The sequence below is a fragment of the Monopterus albus genome, unplaced genomic scaffold, assembly GCF_001952655.1.
Source record: "Monopterus albus unplaced genomic scaffold, M_albus_1.0 scaffold273.1, whole genome shotgun sequence".
NCBI lineage: Eukaryota > Metazoa > Chordata > Actinopteri > Synbranchiformes > Synbranchidae > Monopterus > Monopterus albus.
Window position 1 is genome coordinate 285073 of NW_018128153.1, and position 11581 is coordinate 296653.

Below are 11581 nucleotides of genomic sequence, written 5' to 3' on the forward strand. Positions count from 1 at the left end.
GTTTGCCTTGGGAGACCCTACCAGGGACATATAGCCCCCGACAACATAGCTCCTAGGATCACTCGGGTACTCAAACCCCTCCACCACAATAAGATGCTGTGATCAGTGGTGTCAAAAGCAGCACTGAGATCTAAGAGGACAAGTATGGAGACAAGTCCTTTATCTGAGGCTAGGAGAAGATCATTGGTGACTTTCACCAATGCGGTTTCTGTACTATGATGGACTCTAAATCCTGACTGAAAATCCTCAAACAAATCATTCTTGTGCAAGTGGTCACATAACTGCTTTGCAACAGCTTTTTCAAGGATTTTGGAAATAAATGGGAGATTGGATATTGGTCTATAATTAGCTAGGACACCTAGAGTAGGCTTTTTGAGTAGAGGTTTAATTACTGCAACTTTAAAAGCCTGTGGAACATAACCTGTTAATAGAGAGAGGTTAATTAGATCTAGTATGGATGTGTTGATTAGGGGAAAGACATCTTTGAGCAGCCTGGTCGGGATGGGGTCCAGGAGACATGTTGATGATTTAGATGAAGCAATTGTTGAGGTCAACTCAGAGAGATCTATAGGAGAGAAGTAGTCCAAGTATAAATGAGGTCTTACAGATGTTTCTAAAGCCATTGTAGTAGATGGCACATCTGCGAGAGCTGTGGGAGGATCTCCTCAACCCTGACGCCATGTCTTCCAATGAGGAAGCAGAGGCCGGGGGCTCAGAGGTGGACTTGTCCATCACCCAAGCTGAAGACACCGAGGTAGTTAAGAAGCTTCTCGGTGGCAAGGCACTGGGGGTGGATGAGATCCGCCCCAAGTACCTTAAGTCTCTGGATGTTGTGGGGCTGTCTTGGCTGACAGGCCTGTGCAACGTCACATGGCAGTCAGCAACAGTGCCTCTGGACTGGCAGACCGGGGTGGTGGTCCCTCTTTTCAAGAAGGGGGACCGGATGGTGTGTTCCAACTATAGGGGGAATCACACTCCTCAGCCTCCCTGGGAAAGTCTATGCCAGGGTACTGGAGAGGAGAATTCGACCAATAGTCGAACCTCGGATTCAGGAGGAACAATGCGGTTTTTGTCCTGGCCGCAGAACACTGGACTAGCTCTATACCCTCTTCAGGGTGGCGGAGGGTTCATGGGAATTTGCCCAACCAGTCCACATGTGTTTCATGGATCTGGAGAAGGCATTCGACCGTGTCCCTCGCAGTGCCCTGTCGGGGTTGCTACAGGAGTACGGGGCCCTTTGCTAAGGGCTTTGATATTTAAAAAACACAAAAAGCTTTGACAGGCTCATTATAGACATGGATGGATTACTTGTCGGGCCTACAAGGCATAGCCTGTTTTTCCTTTTACATGTCTGCGTTCAGAGGTCCAGTGTCTCATAAAACTGTCCATGATTACAGGCATCCAATATTAAGCTCTGATAGAAATAACCAACTGACAGGCGGCTGATGTGTTTAAGGGTCAGGATAACACCAGGCCTAATAGATATGATGTTGGGGAAAATACTAACATTAATCACTTTAGCCAAGAAAATTTCTGTCTTGTTTGATTAGAAAGAGAGAACAGACTGGGAAGAGATATACTATATGCAACTGCCCAGCACAGCTTCGCTCAGCAGTTAAGTTAAAAAAGGTCATGCTCACAATTTCAAACCGAATCTGAGAACATGCCTCACCTTGAGGCAACTGGTTCCTGAAAACCCTGAACATAATGAGTGTTAGTGGGCAGGAGTTATGCAAAGAGCTGCCAGAGGGTCAAATGAATGAAAAATGTTCCTTAGCTCATCAAAGTGGCACTACTAATGTTCATTTCAGTTACATCTCCTATTTTTAGTCATTAAACTTAGGTTATACAGTAACTGCAGGAAAACTCACAGCAGGGAGGAGGTGGCAAAATACATAGAAAACAGTGACAATGGATGAAAACAGTAAAGTTGCAGCTGAACAACTAAACAATTTGCCAATGCTTTGTAAAGCTGAAGGGAGCTGCAGATTCAGGTGATCATTCTCTGTGAGTTCATGACTATGAATGATGGCACAGTTCTCAGTCAACAATAGCCAACAAACAATTTCCCTTGTAAACAATGGCTGCTTGAAAGAGAGAAGAGACTAATCTGGTTCTTGATTGTGATTCCTTCATCACCAGAAAAAAAATAGGGACACACTGTTACCTCCAAACAGATAATCTTCTGCAGGTGCTATCATTCTCCATTAAACACATAGTGAAAGACATAAACAGGTACTTTTCAGGGAAACCGAGCCAATTATAACTCCCATTTCCAGTAAGGAAAATGCACAAGACAGCAGGTTCTCCCCTCACATGCAGAGAGACAGATACACACCAAGAGCCCAGTGGGGTGTGTGCAGTGCATTTGTAAAGGATGATCTCACCAAATCCTTCCATTGGTTGAAGACAAGGCTCCAACTAACCTTTTTTATTGATTATTCTGTTAATTGATTTTCAAATTTCTTAATTCATTATGTAATAATTCACCATTTAATTTAAATATGTCAGAGCTGAACAGTTAATTAACAGTTCATTTAGAAAATTATACCTATTTTGACTATTGTGATAAGAAAAACACCTAAAAACCTTTATGGTTCCAGCATTTTTATAGACTAAAATGTTAATTTAAAAAACTCAGCAAAATCAGTAACAGAAAAATCATGATTTGTTTTTTATGTTTTGTTTTTCTTAAGGCTAGCTAATGCTAAAATAACCTATTATCAATTATCAGTCAACTGATTAGCTTTCTTTATTAAAATCTAAAACAAAAAAAAAGGATATATCAAGCAACCATGCCCAATATTTGCAGGTTTTCACTGATCAAAAATATGATTTTGCTTCTTTTCTCTGCTCTTATAAAAAGTTTGAGTTTTGGACTGTTGGTTGGACAAAACTACTATCTGAAAACGTAATCTTAATCTGAAAAATGATCGTCGGATCTAGTTGTAAAAAAAAAAAAAAAAAAAATCCTTAGTTAAAGCCCATATTGCCCAGTACTGTCAAACTATCTTAAACTCAAACACCAGCTTTCACCCACAGAGATGTACAGTAAACCAAGCCACAACATCTATATCTGTTACTAAAACCACAGGCCTCAAGTCAGTGGGGAGGATCCAACAGGGAGCGGCTATAACACTCAGCTGACCACATGTTTGCACCTCATGAGAACCTCAGCTACGATAAGCCACAACTATCTAATAATTACAGTGAGAGGCTACATATAATAAAGTATAAATGTATGAAAAAGTGCAGCCACAGAATGGAACAAAAATCTGAAGCCCGAGTCTAAATTTATGGTGGAACTGCAAAAACACACAAGCCTAAACCTGTATGTGAGAAAGTGAAACATTACACAAACTTAAAAAAGGACACCAAAAATACATAGGAGAGAGCGATTAGTGTCTAGGGCAGTGGAATTTACTTCTGAGTCTGGCAACAGGGACCAGCCCCAGCCAGCATCCCTGGCTGGCTGCAATATTACCCAAATGATTTACACCAACCGAGCTAGACAGCGAAAGGAATTTTCAGCACTGGAGCACAACTCTGTCCTGACAGCCAGCTAATCTAGAAAGGAAAGATAAATCTTAGGAGGGGAACTGAATAGATGATAGTGGCAAGAAAAGAGTGAGAAAAAGGAGAAAGAGGAGCAAAAACAAGAGTAGTAGTTACTCATTAATCTAAGAGGTGAGAGAAAAAAAGAAGACAAAGGCCATTTTTTGCTTGATCTTGTTCTGTGACTGGTCACATCACTGATTTCCAGATGAAAACAGCACAGAGTCTTGTATTTTTTTTAACAATTTGCATGAACACATTATTGTTGTGCACACTTGAAATGCTAATTTATGAAAATTAGCAGTTAAAACTAATCTATGCCTAAAATGAACTCCACAAATTAAGATATGCAGCCTCCAAGGAGACATATTCAGCATCTACTGAAACAAAAATAAACCTGAAATGCTAATTCAAAAGGGCAGATGAACACTATCTGCAATACCTTAGTCAGACACTGTCATTTAACTTGCACTGCATGGGTAATAATGTATCAGCAAGCCTCGAATGATGAAAAGACTAATTAAGCCAACATTTAGTTACACTGAGGTGATTTGCATGTCTAAAAAAAAAAAAAAAAACTGCAAACAGTTTAGAGGGAAGGAAAATGCAGGACAAGATAAAGAGGTGACGCTAGGCCTTCAGGCAAGTCTGTCAGAGCATGTGACAGTTGCATTACTGTAAGTTGTAAAGCAATCCCTGGGGTTCAGAGTGAGGTAAAAAGAAGAGGACACATTGAGGACGCCTGGAAGGCAATGAAATTGAACATGAGAACTAAATGTGTGCAGAGACACGGTGGAGGGGAGGGGTGAACTGCTGATAATGCTGGCATAAGTACACATCTACTCTGGGAGTGACAAGAAAACATTGCAGGGCACTTAAGTAGTTAAAATGCCAAGGTTTGTGGGCTCATGAAGGAATTATTTCAGTGACAAGTCTCAGAGTTGCCTTCAAACTGTAGCAACTGCTGCTGACCTTGAAGTTATACATTATTCTTGTTATAGTTAAACCAAGAAATTCTACCCTTTTCATAAGGTAAGCCAACAGAGAACATGAGCTTGAGACAGGACATAACACTATTAGCACCTACCTTTGAGCTGGTCAGCCACCACACTCTGTCCTATTCTCTCATTGACCTGTCCGTCTTCGTGCTGGTACCGGTCATCCAGGAAGTTGGCAGTAGCCTGTGATAAATGGACCTTCCCAGCCACTCCCAGTTGCTCCATTAGATTGGCCAGGTTGACGTCATTTGACCAAACATCAAACTTGAAGCGCTTCATGCCCAGGATACCACATAGCACAGTGCCAGTGTGGACACCCACCCTCATGTTCACCATTTCTCTCTTCTCCCGGCAGAACTGTTCAATAGCTTGAATCATGCCCAGGCCCATCTCCACGCAGCAATAGGCATGGTCTGGTCTTGGTTCTGGACAACCAGCCACGCAGTAGTAACAGTCTCCTAGAGTGCTAATTTTTTCGCAGCCAGTGAGCTCACAAAGTCTATCAAAACGCCCAAACAAGTCATTCAGAAGCCCCACGAGGGCATGAGCGGATTTGTTGGCGGACATTTTAGTGAAGCCTACAATGTCTGCAAAGAGGATGCTGACGGGCTCCATCCGCTTCATATTAAAGGGTCTGAAGATGATCTGGCCTCGAGGAATTGAGGTTTTCTTGCGTTTATTGCTTTTAGGGCTGGAGATGGCAGCTACTGCACCACTTGTAGAGTATCGTTTACCAGAGCTGTCACCAATCTCCTCATCACCCTGCTTCATCAGTTCATCAGCCACGATTCTGGGCATGACAGAGTGTATCATGCGCTCTTTCAGGGCTTTCTCCACCTCCAGATCTTTGCCATGCATGATAGCTTGTCCCACCTTAAGGAAGGTGCTGCGTGACCGTACCTCAGACATGATGAACAGGTGAATGCCAATGGCGTGGGCACAGAGGTGAAGCAAAGCTTTGGCTGGGCCCAGCCAACTTAGCATATCCCAGTCTGGTTGAGACACTATGCTCCAGTTCTCTCCTGCCTGTGTCAGGTGCAGCCAGCCCAAACTCTCAAAAAAGACAGAGTAGAGGAACCCAAGCAGGACAGAAGCATAGAGGCGAATATGGAGGACACTGTACAGCAGCAGAAGAACCTCAATACAAAGAGAGAAGGTGCCTACAGGAGAAAGACAGGGGGACCAGGTGCCACCTCCCACAAGCTTGTCATAGGACAGGTTATATGTAGGCCCCATGCCACTGAACTCCTCAACATCAAGTGTAGGTGTGGGAGTCTCTGAGTCCTTGAAGCCTGATGTCAGGATCTGAGGGGCTAGGGTGAGGATGAAGGTTACAACAATGAGCAATAGCGATGCTTGGTTGTAGCAGCATGAGTAGAGCTTAGTAAAAGTTAAGAGGAAGAGGAGGAGGCAGAAAAGGAGGAAGGATGCAGTGGGAAGGAGAAAAGCAATCCTATCACAGCGGGAAGGGTTGGCAGCAAAGTAAAATCCCCAGAGGAGGCCAGCAGCAACCAGGTAGAACAGCACATAGCGGAAGCGCCGCTGGGTTTGGGGGAAACATCGTTCTCTACAGGCCTCCTCCAGGATTGAAGAGTCAAACTTAGGGTCCCAGAAATGACCTGCAGATCTTTCAAAAAGCTGAGGCATCTTCTTATGTGTGCGAAAGCGCTTGACCACTGGCCTCCTGATTCCAGATTCCCCGGAGCTGCAGCTAGAGGAAATGCTGTACTTGCAGTGTTTGGATCCCCCCATGAAGCCTCCCCCGATTGAACCCAGGGCCCCGCCTGCATGCTTGTGTTTGACACTGCTGCCAATCCTCACAGAGACGCCTCCATCTCCACTTGAGTCACAGCTCACTTCTGTGTTGTGAGGCAGCAGTTGTTGATGTTGGGGGGATGCCATGTCACTTTTTGATCTAACCAAAAGCAAAAAACTATACAGAAGGAACCGGATTAAAAACACACACACACACACACAAAGTAGATTTTGAAAAAAGAAAGACAAAATATGGGGTGACAGTAAAAGCTACTGAAGTTATGGTTCAATTTGTAAAAAGGATAAAGCACACAAAAAACATTTCAGAAAAAAATCCACTCAATTAGTAGTGAAGGGGCTGAGGAAACATCAGCAGACCTTCGGAACATTTTGAGTAGGTCATTGTCGGCCTCTTGACGTCAGTCCCTGCATTCCTCTGTGTTCCCGTTTGTTTGGACACACTTGAGACAGCAATGCTCGCTCGCCACCTGCTATGTTCCAGTCCAAGTCCACTCAGTTGCCTGCACACTGTTTCACTCATTGGAAAAATATCTGGAAAAATTACATGTGTGAATTTAATGTGTGAAAGGGGAAAAGTTGAAAAAGAAAACCCAAAGAAGTCAATACGTGGTTTTAGTGGAGTTCTTGAGACATTTTGATCACCAAAAGTATGAATAAGTAAATTCAATAACACAGAATGTTTTCTTCTTCAGTTTTCTCTTAAGGATTCCACGTTTTGTTTACAAAGCTGAATCAAGCTTTGTCCACCACAAACCGTTAGCAGTTTTTCTGATCTCTGGAAAACAAGTGATGGCAGTGTTGATTGGAAAAGGCCCACTTTTCACTTTAAGGTGCAGGTCAACTTCAAATAACAACGTTAGCGCAAAAACCTACACCAAAGATTTCATTTATACCTACATGCTCCTTTCTACATGGCCTAATCGCTCTTCCCATGGACGCGGCCCCGTGTTTTCCTGACATTCCACTCCGAAGTCTCCACCGCCGCTGCGTCTCCAAACGCAGATGGAATATTTGTGCACGGAGGTGTGCAGGAGGTAAATGCATGAGCCGCGGTGCGCAGAAGAGTCAGATAAACTGGTTTTATTACAGGGGATTTATTGTCAATGAGTTGTGCGTAAACATACTCCTCCAAGGCAATGCACCAATTAGTCTTGGTTCAGTATTGCTTTGGTATCCAGACACACCAGCTGTCGCCAACTCACCGTTACAAAGCGCCAAGACGATTTTCGGACTCACCATATATTCCGCACATGCCGGACCAGTTCGTGGCTGAATATTTTGTGTCAACCGGGCAACCCTGGGCGACTACGTGAAGTACTGTCCAGTCCCTCCTATTCTCTGAAATAAAGTTTGCCCACGGCAGCTCGGTGCCTCTCTAAATGGCAGACGACGAACGCCTCGGGAAAGTGGGAGTAATTAAAATGATTCCACCTCGCTTGGACGCCCCCTAATCCACAGTGCCACAGGTCACCGCAGAGTGCTGCCTTAATCCAGCCACTTTAATTGAATTGCATTGGATGTACTAAAGTATATCTTCATACCGCCAAATATCTCCGCTTTAATCCAAGACAAATATGAAGGATTAGGGCTGCTGCACCCTCCAACGCCAGTTCCATGCACTGTCCATAGTAAGATGAGACTGTCTTATATCTCCTTTATCTGACCATTATCCGTGCGCCGCAGCACAATCAACACATGCACCAAACATTGTGCACTATCCAGGTGCGGAGGGAAACGCAGCCACCACCATCCCCTGTGCACTGACAGCCGTCCTGCTGCGAGCAAGTGTGAAGCACCTAAGTAGTAAAAACATTATTTCCGCCCTTTTCTTTCAAAAGAAAACTCCAATCGACATAGAACAACCTGTAATTGCACAATTGCCTATATCCATAAGGTACCACACATGGACGCACCCTTAAAGCCAACTATAGCATCCACGGTCATTTATGTTAATATTTCAGTCTGCCTTGCCCAAAATGAGCTGTATGTGCCACAAAATCCAAATATTCCACCTGCTGCCGAGTTAACGCACAGCTCCAGTGACTTGAATGATGCAAAACATCATTAAAAAGTCTAAAAACAAATTCTTAAAAATTATAATAATAAAAATAATAGCCTAACAATCTTGGGTCAACTTAATTAAAATGCAGACTGTGAGATGCATCAACTGGATAGGCTACTTGTGTAGTTTAGTTTCCCTGTTTAGTGAAAGTTCGGCTCTTAAATGCTCCAGAATGTGAGCCTATAAAACTGATTAAACATCATTTATTTTGAAAACAAAACGCCGTGCTTCCGCTTTGGTGGTCACCCTTGACTTGATGCTGCTATCAGTGTTTGGTGAACATAGGAAAGACGAGCAAGGGCAGACTTGACGGGAGGGAATGCAAAATGTAGGGGCACTAGAGGTACGTGCACGCCGTTGGGAGACAGAAATGGGCTGAAGGGTAGCGAGCACGTATTTTTGACAAGGGTGGTGACGCCCTTCTTCACTCCACTTTTGTATTTTTGACCACTACACTCCATGCTTAGCACAAAGCCTGTTTTACCTACTAAGAATATTAACATCTGGTCTGGGGTGAGCAGAATATAATTACAGAGAAAGCCACTGGAGACACAATACCTATAAATATGTTGAAGGGTACTAAACTGCTCTAGATGCTCGCTATAGGCCAAAATGTCATAGGAATGCAGGATGATAGGTTATTATAAGGGATGAAAATATTCAGCTAATTACAGTAAGTCAACGCATAAAGGCTGACTGAACTCAGTATTGCACACTACAGTATTCCAAGACCTTAAAGATGATTGAAAAGAGCATCATTTGAGAAAGTGTAAGCCTAATAGTACAGTATATGTGCTGTGTAGTTGAATTAAGAAGCTCCAGATTTAATATTTATGCTTTTTTCATCCAGTGACCTGAGAGAAATATTAAACAACAGCTCTCTGTAGTCGGCACAGTGGATTCACAGTTGAACTATATATTGAAAGAGTTCCCCGGGGGGGCACTGTGCACATCCTCTTGCAGTCCACCTGCATGCAAAGAAAACAAAAGCATGTTCTTTACAAGAGGAATGAATTATTTTATTTTTAGATCACCGTGTGATTCATATCTGAGTTTTGGGGCTAGTCAGCTTTGTAATATAATTTCTTTGTATAGCATAGCTAGATTTCAAAACTCTATTTTATTTAATGTGTGCAAGTGCCATGTTAACCTCAACATCACTGTAGTTGTGCACTGACACATGTAGCCTATGCTTTGCACCAAAGTGTCTGTTTGTGTGTGTCTAAAACTCAAAAATGTTATTACAAATATTTACAATCAAAATCCAATTAAAATGAAAAGGTTGGTTAAAAAACCCAGACCTTTTTGTTTAGGCCTACATCGAGCACCAGTGCATACAGTGTTTGCCTTATAGTCATTGTTAAACCACTGGCTTTGTTTTATGTGCTGTAATGTTTCATTACTTATTATGAACTTTGAAACTTATGCTCCCTTTGCAGGTGAGTGTCTTCAGAGTCTTTACAAATGAATTTATTTAGGTAGAATACATTCATTTGGGAAATGTATGTTGGTCCGTACTCTTGGTGCCCAAGTTGTGCAGCAAGACTGTTTACAATCTCCAGCACATACACATTCAAACATACACTTCATCCACCACATGCATCCCTCCCATTCCAGTCATGACAACCTGTTGGTGCAATGCAGCTATAGGATAAGACCACCCTTTCAATCCCAAAAGTGAGAGGTTGTCCCCTGAGTGTCTTCGAACTCTTGACAATAAGGTGATGAAAATAAAAACCTGGGGCAAAGATGTGACAGAGAACAAGTTTTAACTGTTTTTTTTTTGTGGAAACTTTATCAGAATAACCACAAAGTTTCACTACCTAGTTAGAAACCTTTATTCTTGATAATCAAGCTTCCAAAAGCTTGGCCAAGATTAATTTAAAGTTTATACCAAAACAAAAATATGAACCAACAACTACTTTAACAGGACACACATCCATTCCAGATCTAATTCACAGGTAAATTAAAATACTGAAATATACCACAAAGCACAAGCACACAACATCATCAGGCAGAGCTACTGTATCACCCGACTATAAGCAGTTATGGAGGCTACTGATCACTAACTATAACGCTCATGATGAGCGTTATAGTTAGTGGTCAGTAGCCTTTAACGTCTTACTCTTTTACACAGCACTCTCTAGTGGGCATAATCTGGATCTGCAGTGTAAACATACTAAACATTCTGTGGGGTGCACACACTGAGAGAAACAGAAAAATAAATTAAGGAAATGGTCAGATTCATTGGACTTTGTTTGTTAGTTTTCATTTCTTTTCCATTATGCTTTAGATTTTAGTAAAAAAAAAAAAGCACTAACTGTGGAGATAGTGGGGCAGGACAGAGAGGGAGGTGGAAGTGCATGTTTCTGAGTTAACTTTGCACTTTTGGAAGGGTCGTGATTACTGCCTATATATTCTTTGATGATTTAAGCACTACATGACATTTACTTCCATGTCTTTACATTACTGTAAATATGTTGCTGGAGCCAGCCGCTGGTTAGCTTATCTTAGCATAAGGGGGAAAACAGGGCTGTGAAAAGATAAAGTCTACCTACCCACACCTCTACATCTCCCTAATTAACACACATCTCATTTGTTAAATTTATGCAAAAACTGCTGTGTATCAGCACTTTTAGGAAGGGTTGTGTGTTAGACTATTTTTGGTAACAACAAGACTCCAGAAATGTGTTGTTACCATGTCATATTCCTGGGAAGCTCAGTGAGGTAGGTTTACAAAAGAACTTCCACATGTGACTTGTATCACTTCAAACCAATATGGGTGTAGGGACAAGTGTCTGGGGTGTTTTTCTTTTCTACAGAAGTCAGGGGTCAACTCATGAGTCCTCCAATCTTCCTCTCTATTACTCCGAGCCCACTTTTTTTTAAAGCTAATAAATCCACTATCACAGTGATCCACAGTCACAATCTTGCAGTAAGGGTTTGTAAAATGTTACAACAGGATTGTTCATTGTGCAGACACAGCCTACTTCAATGTCCACTGGGAAAATTTACACGGAAAATCAATAAATATCTATCTAAACTGCAGCAGAAATGGCAGAACAAATGAACAAACCTATAATTCAAGCACGTCCCACACTTGTTATTTTTTTATGGTCATCCAGCTAAGAAAGCTGAAAGCAAAGGAAAAAGGAATTCATAAAACAGTATAGGATTTCTGCCGAAGTCT

General features: G+C 42.2%; 1 protein-coding gene across 1 annotated transcript in view; it reads right to left on the reverse strand.

The window, feature by feature from the left end:
• The window catches only part of adcy9 (adenylate cyclase 9), a 34463-nt gene extending 26355 nt beyond the window's left edge, over positions 1-8108 (reverse strand). Inside the window, exons 1-2 of the mRNA XM_020622130.1 lie at positions 7227-8108; positions 4643-6860 (exon numbers count right to left, since the gene is read on the reverse strand). Of these exons, the coding sequence (XP_020477786.1) occupies positions 4643-6455 (1813 nt within the window). The 5' untranslated portion in view covers positions 6456-6860; positions 7227-8108. The remainder of the gene's footprint in view (positions 1-4642; positions 6861-7226) is intronic.
• Positions 8109-11581: the final 3473 nt, after the last annotated feature.